We start from the raw sequence: 27996 nt of genomic DNA on the forward strand, positions 1-27996 counted from the left end.
TTCTGCCAGAGTAACAACTGCGAGAAAACTACATAGGTAACACATGTCATCTCACTGAACATCAGAACTGAATGAGGCCTGCATGTGAGAAAAGTATCTGCAAAACTTTACCGATGGATTCTGATGTGGGTCTGAAGAGAACTCTTTGCTGTGAAAGATTTGCCACAGATTTCACAAGTAAATGGCTTCTCACCTAAAAAAAAAAAAATTTAACAATATACATTCAGCATAAGACAAAATCAAAAAAACACTTCGGTTTCACAATATAAACAGAACAAAGGCAATCCCTTCCATAAGCATAAATGAATGATGCACTCACTAAATATCTACTCTGTAACTAAGCTAAGCACTGTGTGCCGAGTGCCAAGAACATACACAGAAAGCCTAAGGCATGGTTCTCTTAAAAACCTGAAAACTGCAACAAGGAAGTGAGTTACACCCTATTTACTCCTGTTTTCTCCCCTTAGATACTACAGCCCCTATGCTCTCCTGCCTTATGGCTTAGCTAAGTAGCCCACTTGACCCTGAAAGGACTCCTGTGTGCTAGGGTGAGTTATGTATTACTGATGTTTATATCAACCTTCCAAATATATCCAGAATCTGACTCCACTGCTCCTCTCTGGTCCACACCACCACCATCTCTTGCCTCCTATGGGGTCTCCGTTTCTGCTCTTGCTTCCCTGCCATAAACTGTCAATGTGGCCACCAGAGTGAGCCTTGATGCAGTCAGGTCGTTCTATGCTTGGGCTGCAAATGTTCTGATGATTTCCCACCCCAAGATAAAATCCAAAGTTCTTGGCCTACAAGCGATCACAGATCTGTACCCTGAAAACCCTACTCCTCACCCCAAACTTCCCTGATCTCATCTCAGGGTGTCTCCCAGCATGGCTCACTCTCCTTATCTCCTTCAAGTCTCTGTTCACATGTTATTTTATCCGTGAGGCTCCATCACCACCGAGAGCACTACAAACCTTGCCACACACTCCTTAGTCCAATTCTCCAATTTAGTTTTTCCATAATGCTACTGCTGCCTCATATCATGGAGAAGTTATTTATTATCCATTTCTCCCTTTTTAAGATAACTTGTGGGTACGTCCGCTCCTAGTACCCCAATGCCAAGAATCTGGCCTGGCATGCCGTTTCAGAAATCCCTGCTGAATGAATTTCATGGCAGTGGCACACCTGAGATGCTATAACTGCTCCAGCACCCACCAGGCTTCACTAACACCAGCAAGTGCTTATTCAGTGTGTTTGCATGCTGAACATACAATAACAGACCATTCATGTTCCCCAGAAGCAAAATTAAGTAATCCTAATGCAGAAAAAAAAACTAAATTGGAAAAAAAGAAAAAAAAAAAAAGCAAGCAGCAAAATACACTTAACTGGAGAACAGGAGAACAGCAAAGGATAAGTACAATCTGAAATGGAAGATGGTCAGTGATCTTCCCTTTCACAACATCTACTGGAAAATTCAGGCAAGACACTTCTCCCCACTCCATCGAGGCAGAGGACAGCGGTAACAACTTGGATGAATCTGCATCTTTGCATCATGAACTCTTACCACTCCAAAGATTAAAACCGGGCCACTGCCATCATCTGTCTATAGCTTTCTACATCAGAGCGGGCCTTCTCTGATCTTGGTTGGTTTTCTCCCTCTCCAGATTCAAAGACTGAGTACCTGCTGTGTGCTTGTGAGTGTAAAATTCTTGTTGCAGTTTTCAGGTTTTTAAGAGAAAGAACAACAACAATCATCCATAACACCATTAACTATGCCATTTAGCTCCAGCTGAGTTTGTATTTCAGAAAGTCTGTCTGATGGCAAATGTTTTTTGAGGGTGTTTAAAATAATGGAACTTCTTTGCAGGAGCAACATCCTGCGGTGGAAGCTCTTTGAGGGAGTGAGCAGGACAGTAGGAAGGCAAATTTCCCTAGCCAAGATGAATCTGCAAGGGGCCTTCCCACTTAGTGGTTTCTGATCTGTTCCCCTGTGTACAATTCTACCACCTTCAATGGAGATGCCCATTCCTTAAATTTATTTAGTTCTCAAACACTGATAGATCATCAATAAAGTACACAGCTAAGAAACAGAAAAGAAACTTTTCTAATCTACTTGAGAAGATGCCCGAACTAATTAACATAGGACTGTGCTTCACTGAACATTAAAACAAGTGGCGTCAACAATACTGAGTGCAGACAGGGTGCTGGATGGGGTGGGCAGGATCTGGCTAGACTGGAAAGAAGCCTGGGCCAGGGTACTAGTCTAAATAGTATGAGCAGAAGCTGGTGTCAGAAATGACCACACGGTGTGCACCAGGAGCAACAAGGATCACTCTCAGGAGCCACGAGGCCAAGGCACCAGAAGCTATGAATTCCAGGCAGGGGACCTGTGGAGCCTCTGGAAGTTTTTAGCAGAATGACATGCTGAAAGTACTAAGAAAATACACCTGTGAATGCTGAGGAGGGTGGGCTGGAGGCAGGAGGACCTCTAACAGGCTATGCACAAGGCCTGGACCAGGAGGTGGCAGGAGGCAGACGGAGAAGAAGGATAAGGTACTAGGACAGGGCCTGCGGCATGGGGCCGGAAAGACGTGTGTTACAAGAGGATCAGACAGTAGTGATTAAAGGAAAAGGCAGAGACAGGAGTGTGACGAAAGGTCCCACACAGGGTGACATCAACAGAAGTACTGAAACAGCTCCAGGGTGTACTTCCAGACCCTCTTCTCAGCAGTTACTTCACCGATCCCAGCCCTACCCTTCCCCAATGACTTAAATCCTGGACCCCACTCCAGATAGTATCGATGACTCACTGCTTATTGGCATCACAGCTGGATTTTCCATCCCCACCTGCTGAAACCCAGAATAACTCTCTTGGTTAATGACAACATCACCCAGCCCCTGCCCAGCCAGGCACAACAATCACAGTGACACCTCCCATTCCCTCAGCTGTCACGTTCACCTGGCAGTCCAGTTCTGTCTGTCTAGACCCCTCAGCATCCTGCCTCCCACTGTGGATCACAGCTTTGTTTTTCTTTAAAAATTACTGTGTTCGGCCGGGCGCGGTGGCTCAAGCCTGTAATCCCAGCACTTTGGGAGGCCGAGACGGGCGGATCACGAGGTCAGGAGATCGAGACCATCCTGGCTAACACGGTGAAACCCCGTCTCTACTAAAAATACAAAAAACTAGCTGGGCGAGGTGGCGGGCGCCTGTAGTCCCAGCTGCTCGGGAGGCTGAGGCAGGAGAATGGCGTGAACCCGGGAGGCGGAGCTTGCAGTGAGCTGAGATCCGGCCACTGCACTCCAGTCCGGGCGACAGAGCGAGACACCGCCTCAAAAAAAAAAAAAAAAAAAAAATTACTGTGTTCATTGTAAAAGAACCAAATATTGAAAATACAAAGAATATTAAAACTGCTCCACTATTCGCATCCCTTGAGACAACCAGTTAACAATGGCGAGTATCTTTACAGACAAATCTGTTTATTTGCGGTCTTACTGTGTGAGGTCATCCAGTGCATGCCATTTGTCACATCAGTAAAACCACACTGCCATTTTAAAAGCCTGTGCTGTGTACCATTGTGTATACTGCCCCAAATTTACCTACCTAATCCCCTCCGGGGACATTTAGGTGGCTGTTAAGCTTGTTAAGTTATAAACAATGCTGCTTATGATGAATATCCTTAGGCAAACATCTTTTCACAATTGTGTGGTTTATGTTTTGGTAAGGATTGCAAAACTTCCTTCCAGAGAGTTCCCAAATTATATTCCCACCAACAATAAATAAAGATGTGCATTTCCTCAAGTACTTGCCAATCTTGGCAAAAAAGGGACACACATCCATAACTGTGGATAGCATGGTTCGACACCTGTGTACTTGGCATTCCTATGTGGTCTTCGCCATTTCCCGTCCTGTGGTCACATCTCTGCTGTGGCTCTGACCACACCATACAGTTTCATAATAGATGGCAAGTAGACTCTGTAAGGGTATGCTATGGTGAGGGGCCCCCAGGTCTCAGGAATATGGGAAGACCCCCAGGTCTCAATGTTAATGGATGGTCTCAACACACAGTTGAGGAGATTTGGGAAGCTTCAACTTCAAGCCACAATGAGGCTGTGAACAGAACTGTGACTTACTGAACTTTATCATTTGTTCCCAGGCAGGGTCATCTACCTGTGACTAGGAGCCCTCGGAGCAGAATCAGTGTTCACGGAACACCATCCAGGAACAGGGACACTGGCGGGGTGGGACTGTGCTGTGGGGTCAGAGGTCACTCACCAGGCTTCTCTGTGGCCTGGGCTAATTCCCTTGACTTGATCCCAGCTCAGCATACAATCTTCTGATCACTAACTTGGCTTTCGGGTACACTAATGTGAGGAAGGAGGTGCTGTGGGCAACAGAAAGGTGTATTCCCTTTGTTGAGTTTATTCTCTGGTTTATCAGTCTTGTGACTCACTTGGCTTGACAGGGTCCCTGTAAACCTGACCAGCGCCAGGTACGAGGACAGTATGTGAGCAGGAGGGCCTGAGATGTGGTGACCTGGCAAGTACTGCTTGTCTGCCTGATACTCTGCCTCCAGTCAAAATGTGTCCATCTCCCCTCACTGGGGATGCTCTCCCAGGAAAGAGAACATCTCTAATTTGCCCTTGACTTCTCCAGTGCTTGGTGCAGGACATCTAACCCAGAGACAGTGTGTGCCTAAACATCTAAGAGATGAATGACGGTTCATCTCTGAGAGGAAGTCTTGGTTTCCAACTGAGCATGGCCCTGAGGGCAGGACTGGCACTTCTCACCCTGGCTGCGCTCAATGCCCAGGGAGCAGGGAAATGGCACACCAATGCCCTTCACCAACATTGAAGCAGATTCCCCACACTAATGTAGGGACAGATGGGTCATAGCTGCTCTTGAAGAGCCCCAATTTTTGGAGAGGTTCAATTTATTTTCATATTTCTAAGTCATGCAAACCACTTTACAGAGGCCCATCTATCTCCTTTTTAATTCATCACACATCTTCCACTTTCTGTTCTGCTTCTCAAAGTTGACAGGTTGAGAAAAGTTTGCTGGAATTATAGGCCTCCGGAGGTCTTCTGTTCCTTTTCATCCCCACTTCAAGTCCTACTGCTACTCACAAAGACCAGAAACCTCACTCCCCCTTATACTCAGACAACAAAACCAAGCGGAAGTGTCTCCTCTGGCACTGCTCAGCATGACCAAGCCAGTTCCACTCTCCTCCCCCATCGCTGTCTCCCTAGGGAGCTCAGCACAGCACTATATACTATTTGCAGGCACATGTGTACGTGTGGAAATCCAGAGCTCTGGCTGCATCTCTTCCCTGAATTCTCCAGACCTAGAAATCTAATGATCTACCCCACACCTGCACATGGATGTCAAATAGACACCAACCAGTCCACAATGTAACTCCTGATCTGTTCCTCTTAGTCTTCCCCAGTTTTTCCTCCTTCCAGTGGCTTTTGCCTCCTCCTTCAACTCCCACATCCAATCAGGAGCGAATCACATGGATTCTTCCTTGGAACACATCCAGAACTGGACCACTTGACACCACCTCTGCTGCTACCGTGCTGTTCCAAGCCCAACTACCGCACAGCCTCCTAAGGGGCCTCTCTGCCTCCACCCTGGCCTCGCCCCTGCCCCCCACAGGGCGGCTGGAGTGACCCTATTACAACCCTAAGGCATGCCACGTCACTCATCTCAGTAAAGCCACCTCCCTCAGAATAAAATCCAGTCTTTATTGTGGTCTTCAAAGTACTTCAGCCCAAGTGTACTCTACAATTGTTGAGGGGTACTTTAAAAAACACCAATTCCCAGGCTCCACCCAAGTGAAGTCAATCAGAATCTTGGAGGTTGGGACAAGGCTTTTTTAAAACCTCCCCAGGTGGTTAAAAAGCATGCAGCTAAACTGAGAACATCCACCTACACTATGACTTCCTACTCCCAGCTCTCGGGTCGCCTCGGTGCTCCTCACCTCGGTGCTCCTCCCGCATGTCTCCAGCATGTCAAAAACATTCCTGCCCGAGGGCCCTGTGCCTAGGGCTTCCCCTGCCTAGAATGCTCTCTCCTGGGCATCCTCAATGGCTGGCTGGCTCACTGCCCCACTGCATTCTCATCTCCATCCAAGACGCCACCTCATCTGTGAGACCTTCCCAAACCAGTCTGCATATAAAAGGGCAGCTCTCCTTCCCACACTTTGCCCCCTTACCTTGCATTTTATTACTCAACGCACTCACAACACCTAATGTGTTATACACTTGTTTGTACTCTGTCTTCCCTACTGAATGTCGGCCCCTTAAGACAGAGGCCTGTCCATCTTATTCACTGCTGTATTCTCAAAGCCTAAAACAGTGTCTGGTTCCCAGTAAGTACTCAGTAAATGTGTTAAAATCCATATCCTATGAGGCGTTTACTGAATTTAAGAAGAAAAACTTATATTTAAATAACAATGTCCAGGCCAGGCACAGTGGCTCACGTCTGTAATCCTAGCGCTTTGGGAGGCTGGGAGGGTGGATCACTGGAGGCCAGGAGTTCGGGCGAGACCAGCCTGGCCAACATGCCAAAGCCCTGTCTCTACTAAAAAAAAACAAAAATCAGCTGGATGTGGTGGTGCACACCTGTAGTCCCAGCTACTCGGGAGGCTGAGGCAGGAGAATTGCTTGAACCCAGCAGGCAGAGGTTACAGTGAGCCGAGATTGCACCATTGCACTACAGCCTGGGCAACAGAGTGAGACAGTGACTCCAAAAAAAAAAAAAAAAAAAGGCCAAAGCAGCATAAATCAATTTGCTATTTAGATAATTCCAGTAGACAACAGAATTATTAAATAACCTGTAATGGCAAGTTTTTCTTAGAAAATCTGATAGACTTATTTTTAACACATGTTCTTTGCCAAAAGGTATAAAAGATCCAATTTTCTGATCTTACATAAAAAAACTGACCTGCCCTAATCAATGCTGCCTCCTCGTCATCTCTGAAACTGATTTTCTGGAGGCTGTGCTGCTTAAGCTTAAGTGTTGGTTTTAGGGGAGAAAGTGGAAAAATTCTCAGTGTCTATGCTACATTTGTGTCTGTTACATTTGGCTATCTTTTCTAAAAAAAATTATCTTGGGCCGGGCGTGGTGGCTCATGCCTGTAATCTCAGCACTTTGGAAGACCAAGGCGGGCGGATCACAAGGTCAAGAGATTGAGACCATCCTGGCCAACATGGTGAAACCCCGTCTCTACTAAAAATACAAAAAAAAATCAGCTGGGCATGGTGGCGCACACCTATAGTCCCAAGTACTAGGGAGGCCGAGGCAGGAGAATCACTTGAACCCGGGAGGCAGAGGTTGCAGTGAGCCAAGATGGCGCCACTGCACTCCAGCCTGGCAAGAGAGCAAGACTGTCTCAAAAAAAAAAAAATTATCTTGCTGAGCATGGTGGCTCATGCTTGTCATCTCAGCATTTTGGGAGGCTCAGACAGGGGGACTGCTTGAGCTCAGGAGCTCAAGACCAGTCTGGGCAACATAGTGAGACCTATCTCTACAAAAAACTAAAAACTAAAAAATTAGGTAGGTGTGGTGGTGTGCACCTGTGGTCCCAGCTACTCAGAAGGCTGAGGTGGGAGGATCACCTCAGCCCAGGAGGTCGAGGCTGTGGTAAGCTGTGACCGTGCCACTGCACTCTAGCCTGGATGACAGTGTGAGCCCTTATCTTAAAAAAAAAAAAAAAAAAAGTCTTGATATCATCTTCAATGCTGAAGTAAATTAAGAGTGAAGCACAGAACCAGACTCAGACTCACTATTCTGTGGTATTAAATGAATTGTGACATAGGAACAGCGCTCAGTAAGTGATCTCCGTTTTGCTCATCTACAAGAGATGTGATTTCCCCAAAGACAGTGCTGACAACATTCTGCCTTCAACTTTTAACTTATCTTCTTCCACAACTCCCATCCAATTTATAATAAACGTTTCCAAACACAGGCTGGGCAGGGCACTCACAGAAAGAACTTCATTCTTCACTCTCCCGAAAACATCCCGTGTACTGGGGAAACAGACGAGATGGAGTTTTACCTGTGTGTGTTCGCAGATGTTTCTTCAGCTGAGACACATCCATGAATTTGCGATGGCAGTCTTTGCATTCCGGTAATGAGTGTCCTTGTCGCAACAATAAAAAAAGTGTCAGTGCATATATGCTCTCCCTGCATTTTCTTCAGTGATTTGTGTTAAAGCACTTCCCTGAAAAATAATCACTTTAAATATAGTACTTTAACAACGAAAATGTTTTTATTAATTTGGTAACAGTTAATATTTTCCTCAGCACCTCAACTCACTGCCTCCTCCGAGAGAGCTAGGATCCTTCCAATTCTAAATGTAGTCTCTGCTTTTCTCCTCAAAGTATTGGTGTGACTGAGGCCACAAATGACCTCAAATGACACTTGTAACCCACATTCATTTCTTATCAGTTGGCAGGAAAGAAAAAGGACAACAGGTAGAACCAGGGGAGAGAAAGCCTGGGCTGACAACCGCGGGGTGATGATGTCTCTGCCTAGGCACCACTAACAACCATTCACTGAAGCTCCCTTGGGCAAGCGGCACTTCTGAAAGATGCCAATTATGTAGGGTTTCTGTGTGTGGCATCAAAACTGTAGTACGCAAATAAAATATAATTCACATGGTGGCAGACAGTAACATAAAAACATGTAATTTAGACTCTCAAGGCACTTTTCCCTAAATACCCATTTATCACCTACAATACGAACCTAACGTTTCAGAAACAATTTTTATTTGCATTTCTTTCCCCCCAATCTAAATGTTCTCACTTTACCGTACCTGTATGAACTCGGTAATGGCTCTTTAGTTGTCTGTTCTGGCTGAAATATTTTCCACACTGATCACAGGTAAAAGACTTCTGTCCTGCCAAAAAAACCAAAACACTAAAACTTGCAAAAAACTATAAAGAACTGGAATGCTCACTAATAAGGTAAATATTAGGTGGGTACAGGTCCCCATTTTCTACAAATGATACAAGTGACCTGTTTACAAACCCAGAAGCCTTCAATCTACCATAGAAACATAAATGTGCAAAGGTATGTAAGGCAATAGGGAGTAGTGGAGACTGGGGTAGAACTGGAGAATTTAAGTTTCCCCCAAAGGCGTTCAAAGTAAAATAATTCTAAACTTTGATAGTTTAATAAAACATGCTTGCACACCAAACTCCAGCAGCCAGTTTATAAGCTCTAGTTTAAGGATCAGTGCAGAACTCTAAACTGCACTCAGACAGATGCAAACTCCTGTCTTTCAATAACCCCACGTTGGAAATGATACTGGGCTGAGAAAACACCGTTTAGGTGTTGGCAATGCCCACCCTGGGGAATGGGAATCTGGTGACAGCTGGCCCTCTGGGCAAGTCCCACTACCTGAGTGCAGGCTCATGTGCTCCAGCAGTGAGTGCTTGGTGGTCAGAGCCTTGCTGCACACAGTGCAGGTGTACGGTCGCTCGCCTGTGTGCATCCTGGTGTGGACCTGTAGCGAGTGCTTCTGAGCAAAGCCTTTTCCACACTCATTACATTTGAAAGGTCGCTCCCCTGGAAGAAGAGCCCCAGAAGCATGGTGTAAGTAAGAATCCACACATTTTTGTCTCTCCTAAATTAAAATAACAATAAAGGATTTTTCTTAAAAGGCACACATCCAAAAGGCCAACAACGAACACAAGAGACATCAACAATAAAATTTTGGAAGCTGGAACAGATGAATCTGAAGCTAGCCATGGGTAGCACTAATATAAACTATATATATATATATATATATATATATATGTATTTTTTGGTAACAGGGTCTCACTCTATTATCCAGGCTGGAGTGCAGTGGCATTACCATAGCTCACTATAGCCTCAGCCTCCTGGCAACAAATGATCCTCCCACCTCAGCCTCCTGAGTAGCTGGGATACAGGCATGTGCCACCACCACACCCAGCTAATTTTTTAATTGTAACTTTAATTTTTTTTTAGAGATGAGATCTCACTATGTTGCCCAGGCAGGTCTCCAACTCCTGGGCTCAAGCAATCTTCCTGCCTCAGCGTCCCTAATTGCTGGGATTATAGGCATGAGCCACCACACCCAGCCCAATACAACCTAATTTTTAAGACACAATCTCCAAAAGGCTCAGGAATTGGTGGCACCTGCTATCTCTGGAAACAGGTGTGAGGGAGGGTAAATGAAAGTCTGTTTCAAAGGTACTTAGACCCCTGATCAAATCTTCCATTCTACACAGCCTGGAGACTGTCCCTCTCCCCAAAAGAAGATAGAGTGTTCTCTGAGAAGGGTTAAGAAAAAGGGGTCTCTGGATTAGGAGTTTCTAGGCACAGTTGGGTTGGGATCACCACAGGGAGAGTAAGTCAACATTTCCATCTGGGATGATGAGACTCCCCCACTCCTTCTTCCCTCTCCTGCTCTAGCCACAGGCGGGCAGCCAGGCCTAGTGCCTCCAAGTGGGAGAGTAGTAGAAGCGTCTTCCACTGGAAGGTGATAGGTCCAAGGTGAGAGAGCAAAGATGTGGAAGCCTGGCACCAGCAAGGACATGGGGCACAGCCACACCACCTCCAGTGAGGTTATGACAGGCCTGCATAACAACTGTTTCAGTACTGACCAAGTGGGTAAGTTAAATATTAAAAGCCAGTGCCTTTAAACAAAGGCTGGAATGTAACAAAAGCCCACCAAGAGTTTTCCCTAGGCTTCTCCTGGGCCTTAAAGCATGACAAAATAACAAAGGAATTCTTAACAGGACCCATTTAGGATTAAACAAGTTTTATTGGGGATCTGAAGGAACTCCCCAAACCTCCTTGATTTAGCGGAAGATAAGGGTAATCACTCCAGCACCTAGACCCATTTAGATTAAGTAAACTTACTGAGGCTCCAGAAGAAAGTCTCTGGGACGCAGACCTTAGTTATAGATTAAAAGAAGTTAATCACCTGTGTCTTTAGAGGAATGCACACTTACATGTAGACATACAGCTTAGGAGGTATATAAGCTCTGAAAAACTTTGCAATTTTGAGTTGGTCTGGCGATAACTTCCAGGCCTTCTCCCTGTAACCGGTTACAGAAATAAAACCTCTCTTCCTCCCCAGTTCATCTGCATCTTGTTACTCGCCACGAGAAATAGCAGCCTGACCCTCAGTGTGATCTGGGAGCAAGGTCACAGTTTTACAGGCTCTCTCATACAAAAAAATTAGCCAGGCATGGTGGTGCATGCCTGTAATCCCAGCTACTTGGGAGGCTGAGGCAGGAGAACCACTCAAACTCGGGAGGCAGAGGTTGCTGTGCTGATCGGAGATCACACCACTGCACTCCAGCCTGGGCAACAGAGTAAGAAATAAAATACAGGCTCTCTCCACACACGCAGCATTGCCAGTAGCTTTTAGCAACCCACTCTTACATATGATTAAATATGATTTTTAAACAACCACCAGGCACTCAAGGAAAGCCTTTTGTAGTAGTGACAGAGAAACAAGCAAGAAGGAAAAAAAAAAAGCAACTTGCCTCCAGTGAGGAAAATGTTGTTATCATTAACACGCTCACAGAAGTAAGATATTACATTGTAAAATAAAAAGATCATTCACGGCCGGGCGCGGTGGCTCAGGCCTGTGATCCCAGCACTTTGGGAGGCTGAGACGGGTGGATCACGAGGTCAGGAGATAGAGAACATCCTGGCTAACACGGTGAAACCCCGTCTCTACTAAAAATACAAAAAACTAGCCGGGCGAGGTGGCGGGCGCCTGTAGTCCCAGCTACTCGGGAGGCTGAGGCAGGAGAACGCCCTGCGAACCCGGGAGGCGGAGCTTGCAGTGAGCTGAGATCTGGCCACCGCACTCCAGCCTGGGCAACAGAGCGAGACTCCATCTCAAAAAAAAAAAAAAAAAAAGATCATTCACATTAAAACATTTAGAAAACAAAAAGCTCCTAAAGGGGGAAAAAAAATAAGAGCGAAACAGAAAACCTCAAAGGGCTGAAAAACAAAGTGGAAATCCCCCAGAAGGGCCAAAAACGATGGAAAATATAGGAGAAAATAAAGTTACAACAGAGAAAACACAGCGGGGAAATCATCTATGAAATAACTCAAGATTTTCCGGAACTGAAAGACAGTTTCCAAACCTTATGAATCTACCTGGTATCTACCCAGATGGAAGAAAACAGATCCATACTAAAGTGATGGGCTGCAAAATTCAGAATACAGGTGCTGCCTGAATTATGACGGGACTACGTCTCAACAAACCCATCATACTGAAAATATCATAAGGAAAGATGCACTTAATACAGAGTACTGTATGAATGCCCCAAATGCAGAGTACTGGTCACTTACCCAGGTGACTGTGTGGCCCAGCAGGGCATGAGAGGATCATACTGAATATTACTAGCCCAGGAAAAGATCAAAACTCAGAATTCAAAGTACAGTTTCTGTTGAATGTGTACTGCTTTCACACCATTGTAAAGTTGAAAAATTGAACCACTATGAGTCGGGGACTGTCTGTACTGGGGACATAAGGGAAGATCGATCCTACATGCTTTTTCTTAAGTCTTGTATAACGATTTAACTCCAAACTATGTCCATATAAATCTTTGATAAAAACAGCCAGCTGGGCACAGTGGCGCATGCCTGTAATCCCAGTACTTTGGGAAGCCAAGGCAGGCAGATCACGAGGTCAGGAGTTCGAGACCAGCCTGACTAACATGGTGAAACCCCCGTCTCTACTAAAAATACAAAAAAATTAGCTGGGTGTGGTGGTGTGTGCCTGTAATCTCAGATACTCAGGAGGCTGAGGCAGGAGAATCGCTTGAACTCGGGAGGCGGAGGTCGTGGTGAGCTAGATCGCGCCACCGCACCCTAGCCTGGGCGACAAGAGCGAGAATCCACCTCAAAAAAAAAGCCAAAATATAACCCATTACAGTTCAACAAATATTTCTCAAGTATCTACTTTTTTCAAAGTACCAGAATTCAAGGTCTTCAACCTATCTGTAGCTAAAGTCTTTAGGCAGCTTTTAAAAGCACCAAGGTTCCAGACAAATCAGAAGCTCTGGGGTTCCTAGGCACTGGTAGTTTTAGAAGCTCCCTAAGTGATTCTAATTTGCAGGCTGAGAACCACAGCACCAGATGCTGCTGGATCACAGGAGAAGACTTAAGCACCAGTCCCTATACTTCAGCTTACAATTAAGTTGAGGGATGTCAAGTGGCAACAACAATCTGACCCAAAGCAGAGTGGGTTTTAAGCACCTGAAAGGGCTCAAAGAAGGAAGGGATTTCTCGCTAGGACTGTAGTGTCCAATATGGTAGCCACTAGCCACATGTGGTTATTCAAATTTAAATGAATTAAAATAAAATTAAAAATTCAGTTTCTCAGTCACGCTAGCCACAGTTCAAAAACCACATGTGGTTACTGGCCACCATATTGGACAGCGCAGATGTAGGAACATTTCCATCATCATAGGAGGGTCCCCGTTGGTCAGTGCTGGGCTGGAGGGACCAAAAACGAGGTGTTTAAACCTAGATAGCTGAGTTAGAAAGTGGTCAACACAGACTTGGACAAAAGCATGGTTATGGTCAAGATGAAGAATGTTCAAGAATCAGAAAGCAGAGTACACTGGGCTAGATTTTGATAAGTGGACATTGAAGGCTTCATTCAACAACTACAAATGAGAGGGGTTCTTGAACCAGGCTACCTGGGTTCAATCCCAGCTCTGTCACTCATGGGTGACTCTGGCAAGTTATTTAGGCTCCCTAGAACTTGGTTGCTTCCTCTGTAAACTATGCACTTTAGCAACTCTCTCTTACATATAAGTAAATGTGATTTTAATCATACAATGTACAATGAGGATATTACCTACCTTGCAGGATTGTGGAGAAAATTAAGTGCAATAACATGTATAAAGGCTTTATTACAATGCCCATCATACAGAAGTTGCACAGTAAACAAAAGCTGTTATTATCATCCCTACTCCCAATTCTGAAACACACTGCAATCAGCTTTGAAAGCATCATTACCTGTGTGGCTCCTCTGGTGGATTGCTAAAAAGTGATTGTACTTAAAGACCTTGCCACAGTCTTTACAACGGGCCTCAGGGCCTCCAGGGCGCTTTCTCCTTCCACAGATCCTCTTGGCTGAACCATGGTCCTCTTGATCCCCAACAAGTTTGTAATCTTTAAGTTTGACGGATCTCCAAATCCTCCGCTTGCTGTAACGACTCTGGCTTGCCGGGCCATCCTGGGTCTTGGGATCATAGTCCTCATCTTTTTCAACTGGCATTTCCTCCTCTCTACTTGGCTCACAGGTAGGCTCCGATTCTTCCTTTTCTTTCGCTGCCATCTGCTTATTCAGTACACTACTGTCTCCTTTAACCACGAAGTTTTGTCTGTTCTGAACTGAATTGTTCACTCTTAACTGTATTTCTTCCTCTGCAGCCAGTTCTGACTTCTCCTCCTGCAATGTATTGACTTTTTTTGGTCTTCCCCGTTTCCGCTTTGGAGGATCGTTTTTCTTATTAGAGATAACAACCACTGGGGCATCAGCAGTGTTCAAAGTTGTTGGCTTTGGGGAGCTATGATTATTTTGGAAGTCTGTGTAAGCCTTTACCAGGTCATAGACTTTTAAGAACTGAGCAGTAGCCAGGATTTGTTCTGTACTTTTCTCACTGGCATGGAGATAACCTGTGTAGATAAATTCCAGCAGGATACCAAAGGTGTCTGCAACCATGCCTTCCAGCATACAAATGGACTGGCCGATTTCCCCCTCTTCTGCAAACATCATTGAAAAATATTCACTACTGGCAGCAAGTAAGGCTTTGTGGGCCCGGAAATGTACATTCTCCACGATTAAAGTAATGTCACAGAGGAAGCCTTTCTTCCTCTGATCCTCAAAACTGGCCAGGACAGTGTCACTGTGAGCGTCTGAGTGTACAACAAGCTGCCCAGAAGGCTCTGGCGATGTTTCTGCCATTTTCTTCAGAAGCCACGAAGGGTTAAATCTGAAAGAAGAAAACAAGGTTTAAAAAGGAGGAAGCACTGTCTAAAAGGTTAATGCCAGCCCACATGAACTTCCTATTCACTTCACATCATTAACTGAATTTTACCATTACCATTTTTAATTGTCTAAAAACTTAGCTCTGGGCTCGGGCACAGTGACTCAGGCCTGTAATCCCAGCACTTTGGGAGGCCGAAGCGGGTGGATCACTTGAGACCAGCCTGGGCAACATGGCAAGAATCCACCTACACAAAAAATACAAAAATTAGCCTGGCGTGGTGATGTCCGCCTGTGGTCCTAGCTACTGGGGAGGCTGAGGCAGTAGCATCACCTGAGCCTGTGAGTTCGAGGATGCAGTGAGCCGTGATCGTGCCACTGCACTCCAGCCTGGGCGACAGAACGAGACCACCAAAAAGCCCTCCAACGAGACCTCAAAAAACAAAAACAAAAACAAAAACTTAGCTCAGGGTTCTTTTCTTTTCTTTTTTTTGAGACGAAGTCTCACTCTGTCGCCCAGGTTGGAGTGCAGTGGCGCAATCTCGGCTCACTGCAACCTCCACCTCCCGGGTTCAAGCAATTCTCTCCCTCAGCCTCCTGCCGCACATTACCTAGCTGAGTGACTCTCCAGTATTCATGGAACGGTTCAGGATCTATCTTCTCTAAAATGAAGGAATGGGATCAACCATCTCCAAAATCCTCTACAGCACGAACTTTCTATGGTTGCACAACTATCTCAAGGAGATCGAAGCTGCCTCCATCTCCCAGATTACTAGCCATTTCATGTGTGGGAACCAATGTGAAGAGTGAAGAAATGTGCATGTGCAAAGCGAATTTGAGGTAGCTGCAATAAAATACTAATAACGTAAGCTGCGTGGGGCCGCCAGACAGACGGCGCCGCGCGGAGCCCCCGGAGGTCCGAGCACGGGGAGGAGGCGCGGAAAGACCCCCACCTCCCCACCCAGGCCCCGCGGGGCCCGACTGGGGAGCAGACGGCGGGGGAGGAGTCGGCGCGGTAGACCTACCTCTCAGGGGTACCCAGTGGGGTCCGGGTCGCTGCCAGCTCACCTGGCGGCCTGGCGGGAGACCCGGGTAGGGCCCCGCCAGCCCTCCACTCCGCCCCGCCCGCCTCTGGGGCTTCTGCGCCGCACAGGTTTCTGCCCCTGCGCTGCCGCAGCAGCCACTGCACAGCCAACCCGGAAGCGCGGCGCCAAGAGCCGCTTGCGCGCGGACGCCGGGCCACGTGACCCGCACAGGCGCTTTTGGAGGTGGGGGCCACGAGAGCGGCGGGGCGGGGCTCGGCGCCGCGCGTTGACAGTTGGAGGGTTGGGGCGTGGAAGGGGCGGGGAGGGGCAAGGCGGCGCGAGAGTGCAGGCCTGGGGTCTGGGGTTGGGGTGGGGGGCGCGGGGGCGAGACGGCAGGCCCCAGGCTTGGGGGCCGGGGCAGGACGGGGAGGGGCGAGGCGGGGCGCGGCTTCGGAAGAGGGACAGTGGCCTGGGCGGGGCGCACTCAAGGGCGGGGCGGTGTCGGCGCCCGAGGTCCTGCGTGTGGCACTGCTGGGGAGCCCAGACAGGAGGGACTTTTGCGGCGGATTGGAGGCAATGGACAGGAGAGGCGTTGTTACCCTTCCCTTTGGGAAGTTTTATATCCTATTAAACTGTTAGTTCAACGCCAATGCCTTAATCAATTTTATCTTCTTCTCCGACACTGAACCCGGTGTTAAGTTTTTGAATGTATAAAGGCAGGAAATCCCCCTTACCTTCATCATCGTTGTCATCATCATCACCATCATCATTATCTAGTGCTAATATAATAACTATTACTTCCTAAATGTTTTTCACATCTGCCTCCTTTTCCTTCCTGCTCCCGATGCCTTAGTCTAACAGAATGAAGAGAGCACTGCGGTCAGAGAAACCAGGGTTCTGAGAGATCTTGGGCAAATGACTTACCCTCACAATTTCTTTACCTTACTGTGGGGAAAAGAGAGGTCAGCCTGTTACTGTGTCTATATAGAAAGAAGTAGATTTAAGAGACTCCATTTGGTTCTGTATTAGAGATGCTGTTAATCTGTGACCCTACCCCCAACTTTGTCCTTGCAAGAGATATGTGCTGTGGTGACTTAAGGTTTAAAGGATTTGGGGCTGTACAGCATGTGCTTTGTTAAACAAGTGCCTAAAGGCTGCTTGTGGTTAAAGGTCATCACCATTCTCTTAAATCTCAAGTAAGAGAAAAACATTTGTCTCCTGCCCATCCCTGGACAATGGAACATCTCCGTGTAAAACCCATTATGTGCTTTGTTTACTGAGCAAAGAGAAAACCGCCTTTAGGAATAAGGTGGGACTTGGTGGAGCAATACTGCTAAAAGGTTTATGGAGATGTTTGCATATGCATCTCAAGGCACAGCATTTTCCTTGAACTTATTCAGGTCACAAAGATCTTTATCTATATGTCTTACTGCTGATTTACTCCCTTAACTTTTAGATGGTAAAGATAATTATCAATAAATACTAAGGGAACTCAGAGACTGGGGCCGTCATGGGTCCTCTGTATGCTGAGCGCCGGTCCCCTGGGTCCCGCTTTTCTTTCTCTATACTTTGTCTCCGTGTCTTATTTCTTTTCTAAAGTCTCTCGTTCCACCTAACGAGAAACACCCACAGGTGTGGAGGGGCAGGCCACCCCTTCACCTTACCTGTAAAATGGAGACGTTAACACTAGTGCCACTTTGGTAGGGTTGCTATTGCATCACCAAAAGTATGTAATGGGCTTAGGAAGTGTCTGGTTTAATTCGACTGGTATGATTAAAATGATCATTATTATTCAAACTTTCATCATCTTTGTTCAATAGACTGTTTCTAACTGGTCTCAGCTGCAGTGTTGTTCCCTTTAATACGCAGTAGTACAGAGGATCTCTCCAAGTACATATGAGATCCGGAGACTAGAGTCACTTCTCGGCTTAGAATCCATTGTGAAGTACAGAGGATCTCTCCACGTACGAGATCCAGAGACTAGAGTCACTCCTCGGCTTAGAATCCATGTGGCTCCCACATGCCCTCTGGATAAAGTCCGAGCTTCTTAATATGGTCTACAAGCCCCATCCAAATCCACTCCCCACCTATTTCCATCCATTTATTTCAGCATTTTCTCTCTCTTCGCCAATACCTAATTAGTTATTATTTATTTTTCTGCCCATTTCCAGATTCCCAACATGTCATCTGTAGCCTCCCTGATTTTGAACCAGAGGTGTAATTAGCAACCTGGCTCTTACATTTTTACTGTATTTTTATTAAAACTAGCTCAAGTCACACATGCTCCTTCTCTGAGGTTTCCCTTTCATATTGAATTGTCTCTTAAGTCCTCTGGATTTGTGGGGGTACAAGTGGGATGGGAACGCTCCCTGACTTCTGCATACCAGCAGGAAGTTAGCTACCTCATTGTTTCTTGCTGCTACGAGAGTTGCAGTCAAAACACTGGCCCTCTAGAGGTCCTCAATGGCATAAGATGACTCAGTGCCAAGGTAAGCTGTAAGAAATCAAACATATATCTCAGTCCTGGGCCCAGTGCAAACATTCCTCCATTTGTCTCAACTTCCTGGACCCAGTGCAAACATTCCTCCATTTGTCTCAACTTCCTGGGCCCAGTGCAAACATTCCTCCATCTGTCTCAACTTTAGAAAAAACACCACCTGGAGAGTCCCCGATAAGGTCACAACCGTGTGTGGAGTGGTTTTACTGAAAGCGCGGGAACCAATTAAAAAACTGCTAAATGTATAACTTAAAATGTTAACCAATTGTAATGCTGTAACCCAAAGAATTCCCTTGTTTCTCTGTAACCTTACATATCCTGTTTACATCGGGCTATAAAAAGCGAGCACATGCATCGTTCGGGGCCCTCTTGTGTGCTGTGGAGCAGAGGGACCAAGTTCGAACTTGCAGTAAAGATCCTTGCCGCTTGGCTTTGACTCTGGACTCTGGTGGTCTTCTTCGGGGAATAAACGGTCTGGGCATAACAAAGCCAGGTACTCCGTTTCCTCATTCAATCATTGCTCACTGGAGAATAACCCTGTGAGGGAAGATTGAGTCTGGAGGATCTTCCAGCGTCAGCCACCCACAACACAGACTAGCCCTTTCTTCAAGGAAATTTTGTTTTGGATCCATATTGATTTTTTCGAAACTTTTGTTACTGTTAAGGCCAGCTGGTCTACGCCTAACAGGTATTCTTAACTTTAAATCTTGCAGAACAGGATTTGGGGTGTCATACATTCATCTAACAAATATTTATCAAGTGCCTAGTAAGAGCCAGACACTGGCGTCAGGTGTTGGGGATACAGCAACTAATAAGGCCTTTGCTGTCATGAAGCTTACGTTCCACTAAGGGGAGACATGACAAATATACAAGTAAACTAATGAATAATAGTTTCGGAAAGTTAAATTTTATGAAGAATGATGATGGAGACTGACAGGGAAGTAAAATCAGGATAGGGTGACATTTGAGCTGAGATCTGAATGACATGGAGACAGCTGTGGGAAGATCTAGAATAAGAATGTTCTAGGCAAGGGAAAAGCAAGCATAAAGGCTCTGAGACTGGGAAGGAGCATCTGATGAACGGCAAGGACTGTGTGGCTGGAGCACAGTGAGTGAGGGGCAGCAGATGGAGTGGAGAGTTGCCAGATTTCACAAATAAAGACACAGGACACCTGGTTAAAAAAAAAATGCTGCCTCAGCCTCCCAGGCTCGGATTACAGGCATGAGCCACCTATACCCAGCCAAGAAATAATTTTTTCATATAAATTTAGCGTAGCTTAGAGCATACAATGTTTATAACGTCTATGGTGGTGTATAGCCATGTCCTAGGCCTTCACATTCACTCACCACTCACTCGCTGACTCACCCAGAGCAACTTCTATTCCTGTAAGCTCTATTCATGGTAAGTGCCCTACACAGGTGTACTTTTTTTTGTTTTTGTTTTTGTTTGGTTGTCTTTTATACTGTTTTGTTTTGAGCCAAAATCCCACCCTGTTGCTTAGGCTGGAGTGCAGTGGCATGATCTCGGCTCACTGTAACTTCTATCTCCTTGGCTCAGGTGATCCTCCCACCTTAGCCACATGAGTAGTTGGGACTGCAGACACACACTACCACACCCTGCTATTTTTTGTGTGTGTGTGTGGTATTTTTTGTAGTGATGAGGTTTTGCCATGTGGCCCAGGCTGGTCTTGAACTCCTGGGCTCAAGTGCTCTGCCCACCTAGGCCTTCCAAAGTGCTAGGATTACAGTCATGAGCCATCAGTAGAGTGTATTTTAAGTGTGTTTCTTATGTTTTGATATTTTTAGATACACAAATACCACTGTGTTACAGCTGCTTACAGTGTTCAGTACAATAACATTCTGTACAGGTTTGTAGTGCAGGAGCAATAGGTTGTACTAGGTGTGTAGTAGACTATACCGTCTAGATTTGTGTAAGTTCACTCTGTGGTGTTTGTACAGTGACGAAATCACCTAATGATGCATTTCTCAGAATATATCCCTGTCATTAAGCAATGCATGACTGTACCTATAAAAGAAAACCAGTTAAAATGACAACTGTTTTTCAAGAGCAACAGTAGAAGTCAGAGGTTAGTGGCATACTTCCAAAATTCACCTAGAATCTTTTTTATACACTACAATTATCATGGACAAGGACAAAATCAAGACAATTTTGGTCAAAGAAAAAATAAAACTATTAACCTCCTACAAACCCATACCATAGGAAGGAAAATAACACCAAGAGGAAAGTCTGAGATATAAGAGGTGTTATGCCCAGACCGTTTATTCCCCGAAGAAGACCACCAGAGTCCAGAGTCAAAGCCAAGCGGCAAGGATCTTTACTGCAAGTTCGAACTTGGTCCCTCTGCTCCACAGCACACAAGAGGGCCCCGAACGATGCATGTGCTCGCTTTTTATAGCCCGATGTAAACAGGATATGTAAGATTACAGAGAAACAAGGGAATTCTTTGGGTTACAGCATTACAATTGGTACATTTTAAGTTATACATTTAGCAGTTTTTTAATTGGTTCCCGCACTTTCAGTAAAACCACTCCACACACAGTTGTGACCTTATCGGGGACTCTCCAGGTGGTGTTTTTTCTAAAGTTGAGACAGATGGAGGAATGTTTGCACTGGGCCCAGGAAGTTGAGACAAATGGAGGAATGTTTGCACTGGGCCCAGGAAGTTGAGACAAATGGAGGAATGTTTGCACTGGGCCCAGGAAGTTGAGACAAATGGAGGAATGTTTGCACTGGGCCCAGGAAGTTGAGACAAATGGAGGAATGTTTGCACTGGGCCCAGGACTGAGATATATGTTTGATTTCTTACAGAGGGAGTTGTAAGCAAAAAAACAGAGAAAAAGTAAATATGAAGGAAATCAAAACAAACATTGATTATGCAAAATAATGTCTAATTTGGAGAGTAAACAAATAGAGGAGATCTAAAATATTGAATGAAAATACCATTTAAGATGGGAAGCTGGTTATCAGTATTCCAATGTTTTAAGGGTACAGCTATTGATTACTGTAAGGCTTTACATATACATGGTGAAAGAGTAAGGGACAGCCACTTAGTTGGTACAAATAGAGTGCATACTTCAAACACTGTAGAGGAGATAATAGCATTTAAAAGTTATTGGTCAATGCCGGGTCAGGCGTAGTGGCTCATGCCTGTAATCCCAGTACTTTGGGAGGCCGAGATGGGCGGATCACTTGAGGCCAGGAGTTCAAGACCAGCATGACCAACATGGCAAAACCCCATCTCTACTAAAAATACAAAAATTAACCGGGTGTGGTGGCACAGCTACTTAGGAAGCTGAGGCACAAGAATCACTTGAACCCAGGTGGCAGAGGTTGCAGTGAACTGAGATCATGCCACTGCACTCCAGCCTGGGCGACAGAGGAAGATACTGTCTCAAAAACAAAAAAAAAAAAAAAAGAAGAAGAAGAAGAAAGAAAAGGAGAAAAGGATGGAGAGGATATTGAAAAGGGAGGAAGAGCCAGATCATTTAAAGTCTTTTATACCAAGAAAAAGGAGTTCGGATTTTAACTGAAATAGGAGGCCATTGGAAGATTATTCAAAAGGACTGTTGAGTCTGACTTGTGTATTTAAAAATTACTCCAGCTGCTAGATGAAGAGTAGATCCTGGAGGGACATGAGTGGAGGCATGGAGATGAGGGTGACAGCAGTGTAAAATGTGAGAAGAGCCCATATTCAAGGTAGATTTGGGGGATAGGTCTTTCTGAAAGGACTTGCTGACAATGGATGTGGGGAGTGACAGAAACAATGCAATCAAGATTGACTCCTGGGTTTGGGGATAAATCAACACAGTGTACGGTGTTACCATTAACTGATCTGGAGGAAAAGAAGTTGGGTTGGATGATAAGTATGGGGTGGAGATACTAAATTTGAAATGTTAACTAGATAACCAAGTACAGTAGGCAGTCGTAGGTAACAATCTGGAGTTCAGAGCAGAGAACAGAATTGATATATTAATAATGGAGTTATCAGAATATAGATTATAAATTGTTGTAAGATCAGTTACAAAGTGAACATTGATAAAAGGCTATCCAGATTTTTTCTCTTTCCTCTTTTAGTCTCCACTCTTCTCTCCTGGTGGTTTTTTTTTGGCCCTGGGAGGCTACAGGGACTCAAAGATGTCATCATCGAAGCCCTGTGCCAGCTGGCTTCCAGATGTATTGAGCCAATGGAGAACCTGGCAGATTGGAAGAAGAAGGTCATGATCATCTGGCAATTAAAAGTTAGTGGAAGTCCTGGCTGGGCGCGGTGGCTCAAGCCTGTAATCCCAGCACTTTGGGAGGCCGAGACGGGCGGATCACGAGGTCAGGAGATCGAGACCATCCTGGCTAACACGGTGAAACCCTGTCTCTACTAAAAAAAATACAAAAATCTAGCCGGGCGAGGTGGCGGGCGCCTGTAGTCCCAGCTACTCCGGAGGCTGAGGCAGGAGAATGGCGTAAACCTGGGAGGCGGAGCTTGCACTGAGCTGAGATCCGGCCACTGCACTCCAGCCGGGGCGACAGAGCGAGACTCCGTCTCAAAAAAATAAAAAATAAATAAATAAATAAAAGTTAGTGGAAGTCCTTTGTCATGATGAAGGGCATCAAAAATATTTGTGTAGCCCGGGATGGTTGGTTGGTAACTGTGGCTGGAAGGAACTGTAGTCCAAGGCTCATTATGACATAAAGGGATTTGAGAAGAACAGAAGGATAATTGTCAATGTTCAGTGCCAATAGTGTATCTTTAGAGGGATTTTATAGCACTAATCCAGTAGTGCTCCAATTTCCAGATCTCATGTGTCCAGATACACAAGGGCAGGGTGTGTATCTGCTTATATTTTAATCTCCTACTGTGTATAGACTGGTAGAGTTCTTGTAAATATACATATGCTTGCATATGCTAAGCAGTCTTCAACATGCCTCTCACAGGTTTGGTAAATACATGTCCTCACAAATTAATTCTTGGAATGTCTTTCACCCCCTGCTTATAATCTTAAATTTGACTTATTTTTTAAATTTTTACCTGCTTTGATTTTTAAAAGTCCATTTAATTCAGATGTCACTCCCTCTGATAATTCTTGCCAGAACCACCCATAGCTAAGGGCTCTCAGGCTTTGTAGCTTGATATTCTTTAACCCAGATCTTCATTTGTAAAAGCAAGAACCAAAAAAAAAAAAAGAAAAAGAAAAAACAAAAAAATCACGCACAACTAGACAAAGGTATTCATGTATCTCTCATTCCTATCCTGTTCTTGAACCGCCTCCCCTTCACCACCGAATTTGTGAAATTTTAATGAATGACCTGAATTCAACAGATTATCAAATGAATTGCAAATAAAATGAAAAATATATAAACTTGAAAATGTTTAAAACCTATAATATTTATTACTGTACTTTGAGTGTTGAAGAATTTAAAACCACAGTACACACCATATCCTGAAATAAATTCTAGAGGGCTTAAAGAATTAAATATATATTTTTAAAAACACAAGTAAGTACAAGAAAACAGAATGGAATGTTCCATTTCTAGAGACTGAAGAATTTCCAGAGCTTAGAAGACTATTAAAAATCAGCCTGGCCAACATGGTGAAATCCCATCTCTACTAAAAATACAAAAATTAGCCAGGCATGGTGGCGGGTGCCTGTAATCCCAGCTACTCGGGAGGCTGAGGCAAGAGAATTGCTTGAATCTGGGAGGCAGAGGTTGCAGTGAGCTGAGAACATGCCACACCACTGCACTCTGGGCGACAAAGCGAGGTTCCATCTCAAAGAAGAAAAAAAAAAGAAAAATCAGAAAGGAATGATGAACAGGTTTTACATTAGTACTTAAAAAATGGAATATATTTACTACCAAAGGTTGATGTCTATATTACATAAAGAACCCATGCAGAATAACTTTTAAATGCCCCATAAGTTAGAGGGCAAAGGATGTGATAAAATAATTCACAAAAGAGAAAATGGAACTGGTGACCAACATATGCAATAACGTTCAATCTCACTATTAGTTCAGATTAAAGCAAAAAGGTTCTGCTTTTCACTCATTAAAGAAAAAAAATGTGAAGATACTGCCAAATGATTGTAAAGAAGTATTAAAATTGGTGCTCTTGGGCGCTCCTGGAAGCAGTATAAATTGCTAAAACTATTTTGGAAAGTCGCTTGGTAATATGAATTGTGAGTATCCATTTAAGAATATTCATGCCCTTTAACCCAGGAATTTTATTTCTCAGAATTTATATCAGGCTAATAATACTAAATATAAGAGGGAAAGATTCAACACAGTATTGCATTTATTTATTTTTAAAATTTTTGTAGAGACAGTTTCACTATGTTGCCCAGGCTGGTCTTAAACTCCTGAGCTCAAGCGATGCCCCCACCTTAGCCTCCCAAAGTGCTGGGATTACAAGCATGAGCCACTGTGCCCAACCTCAACATAGCATTTTAAAATATAGTACAACAGTACACAGTCCAGCAATAGGAATGGTCAAATATAGCATATGTATCTACTCAGTGTGGATCTGAGTGTAACTGTTAAAAAAAAAAAAAAAAAGGAAAGGAAGTACTCCAAAATCCTTTTCTTACTTTTCCACATTTCATTTACTGTTTGACTTAGGATCTGTCAAATGGAGACTGCTTCTCCTTCCTGGGTGAAGTTATTGTTGCTGTGAAAATGACATCTAGACAAGCCATGGAGAGGCATAGGCTGGCTGGAGTTTCCCTTGCCCTCAAAGCTGCACTGCCTCAGCCTCTTCTGAAGCAGTCAGAATTGGAGCAGCAGCTGGAGGATGGGGGTGGGCAAAAAGGAGTCTCTGTGAGCCTCAGTGAGCACCGTGGCCTGGCCACCCACTCTGTTAATGTTTCACACAGGGAAGGACACCTGTTCAGAATATTCTCTCATCATATTTGGGATGCTAGTTAATGGATAATTTATAATAATATGCAAGCATAATTTCTAAACAAAAGCAGAATTTCAATAAGAGGCTTTAAAAGGATACATGTTCTTCTTATTGCAGAAATGTTGTTCTCCCTTGTTGGGGACACAGACCCCTTGACCTGGAAAACACAGCTTGCTCCCCTGAGAAGGAAAGCAAACATGATAGGTGGGTGTGAGTGCACGTCTGTAGTGGGCCTGGAGGGGGAGTGGTTCTCAGGCTCCAACAAGAAGACTTTCCCGAGGGTCTCCCGTATGTTTTTTGTACTCTAAAGTACACTCACACAGACACACAGACACACATGAAGGACACTACTGACACTACTTAAGAACACTGACACTGTGATGGTGGCTTCCAAGATGCGCTTACCGTATAGGAAGTGGTAAGAGTAAGAGCAAGGCTCTGTAGTTAGGCAGATCAGGGTCTGAATCTGGATAGTATTTATGTGATCTTGGGTAGGAAGCTCTTCTCATGTGTAATAATGAGATAATGCATGAAAAGCCACTAGCACACTCTCTCTGGCCACATAGAAGACAGCCGGGAAATAGTAGCCGTGTCAGTAGTTACTCTAAATCAGGCCCCAAATGTAGCTAACTGTAGTTGCATATGAATGGTAGGGACCCGGGGTGTCCAGCACTAGAAGCTACTCTAGGAAATTTGACTCCTCACTCCTTCCCCACTGCTCCTACTTGCTATACTCTGTTGTATATATTTACTCAGAGGAAGATACTCTATGGAGAGAGACGTGAAAAGGGAGAATCACATGGCTTTTGGTTGCTGGCTCAGCTCAAGGACTGAGTTTCTTCCCACTAAGAAGATAAAGGGCATTTGCCCTAGTTTTGTGCAGAATTCAGCAGCTCCAGAACAATGATGCATGAGATGTCAGAGCTCAGAAGACAGCATCCTTGGGCTCGTAGAGTTCTCAGGGCAAAGCCATACTAGAGAACTTCATCCCCAGGAGATGTGCAGTGGGTGTGGACTTTCTCTGGAGCACACGGGACACTCCCAGGAGACCCCAAGAAACACTTGGCAGTATTCCTCAGGCACTGCTGCCCTTCGTAAAGGCAGGGGCACTGAAGCAATGAGTTGCTAAAGCAAACTCATCATACCCATAGGCTGAAGAGACCTGAGAATATTTATATCTTGTCAACAATGAAAAAGCCAGTAGATTGCAGTCAGTGATGGAAAGATGGTAAATTACAGGCATTAAGAAATGAGCAGGGAACAAAAATGGGGCTTAAGTTGCCAGCAAAACTTGGTAGATATTGGCAACTCCCAGTCTCCTGAAAAAGTAACGGCTTTTGAGGTTTATCCTAACTTTGAAAATAGGCTTCCAGTTTTTGTGTAAAAATCATTTTATTATGAAATATGTAATGCAAAACATATATAAAAAGGCTTCTAGTTTTTAATTAACATTATTGAATTTATAGGAATCAAAGAACTAAATCATCTATTGTAGAGATTAAGAAATGAAGGCTCAGAGAAATTTACCTAGGGTTACACAGTTAATGGTCATATGTTTTATTTCTTATGAGTCAATCTTGCTGTTTCATATTCCAGATCTTTTTACATTGCTGCTGAAAATTGTTCTTATTTTAAAAATCTCACTAAATTCAATTTAGTAAGTTTTCCTCTAGCATATACTGAGTCATATGATGACTCTAGATTTCATCCTTCTTAAAATTCCAGGTAATTTCTAATTATAAAATTAAGGTATAAAGCTTACTTCAATGAATACTTAAGAAAAAGAAAAGAGGCAGCCAGTCAGTTGTTGCAAAATTCATTTATTTTATTGGGAAAATGATAGTATCGTATGTTCACAAAGTTCACAAACAATTTCTTAGGTAAAATGTATAACCCATATTTTGGTTTCATTTATAAGAATGTTAATTGTGTTTCTTAAAGCTTTCTAGCATTTAATGAGTAATTTTAACAGACTGACTTTTCTACTGAAAATGTTAAAAAGGAAAATAATACATTTATTAAATGTTACTTAAATTTTCTATATGCAATTATGAATAGAATGCTTATTTTGTTAAAGCATCAAAGTTCAGGCAAGGAGCAATACATTTTAAAATTGTATTAAAACTTATGTTTCCATAAGAGTGCTCCTTCCTGGCTGGCAGACCTTTGAGTTCGTCTGAAGTCTGGCAGCCGTGGTACGTTGCTCAGGAGGCAGAAGTACTTCCAAGAGGCCCAGATTTTCAATCTACTTCTCTCAGTTTCCCTCTATCACTTTCAGATAACTCTTGAGATTCAGGCTGCTATCACCTAAGTAAACTACCCATTAATGGGGTCTATATTTCTGAGAGAGAGAAAGGTCTTTAACTTATGATCAAAGTCAATGGCTCTGAACTGAGGTTCCTTGTATTTTCTGGTCATCTTGGCACCCAGGTATGTTATGAGTTCACAACTCTCCATAAACTGCTCCATCTTCTTCTTATACTTTTTTCTTGTATATTCAGAACCTTTGGGATTAAATGCTGTGGAAAATTTCACAGAACTGTGAATAATTTCTGCTAGTTAGGGAGTCATTA

General features: G+C 44.3%; 2 protein-coding genes across 4 annotated transcripts in view; both read right to left on the reverse strand.

Moving 5' to 3' along the window:
* Positions 1-16245, reverse strand: part of ZBTB24 (zinc finger and BTB domain containing 24) — an 18210-nt gene extending 1965 nt beyond the window's left edge. The window contains exons 1-6 of one of the 2 annotated variants that reach the window (XM_033234844.1): positions 16016-16243; positions 14018-14997; positions 9401-9568; positions 8814-8897; positions 8055-8138; positions 112-193 (exon numbers count right to left, since the gene is read on the reverse strand). In XM_033234844.1, coding sequence (XP_033090735.1) covers positions 112-193; positions 8055-8138; positions 8814-8897; positions 9401-9568; positions 14018-14969 — 1370 coding nt within the window. In that variant the 5' untranslated portion in view covers positions 14970-14997; positions 16016-16243. Of the gene's footprint in view, positions 1-111; positions 194-8054; positions 8139-8813; positions 8898-9400; positions 9569-14017; positions 14998-16015 lie in introns of both variants that reach the window. The other variant, XM_033234845.1, reaches the window with a different exon arrangement.
* Positions 16246-27227: 10982 nt separating this feature from the next.
* AK9 (adenylate kinase 9) overlaps positions 27228-27996 on the reverse strand; it is a 176069-nt gene continuing 175300 nt past the window's right edge. For both annotated transcript variants that reach the window (XM_033234862.1, XM_033234861.1), the window contains exon 41: positions 27228-27942. In XM_033234862.1, coding sequence (XP_033090753.1) covers positions 27740-27942 — 203 coding nt within the window. In that variant the 3' untranslated portion in view covers positions 27228-27739. The remainder of the gene's footprint in view (positions 27943-27996) is intronic.

Source organism: Trachypithecus francoisi, unplaced genomic scaffold (genome assembly GCF_009764315.1).
Source record: "Trachypithecus francoisi isolate TF-2019V2 unplaced genomic scaffold, Tfra_2.0 Lachesis_group15, whole genome shotgun sequence".
Taxonomy (NCBI): Eukaryota; Metazoa; Chordata; class Mammalia; order Primates; family Cercopithecidae; genus Trachypithecus; species Trachypithecus francoisi.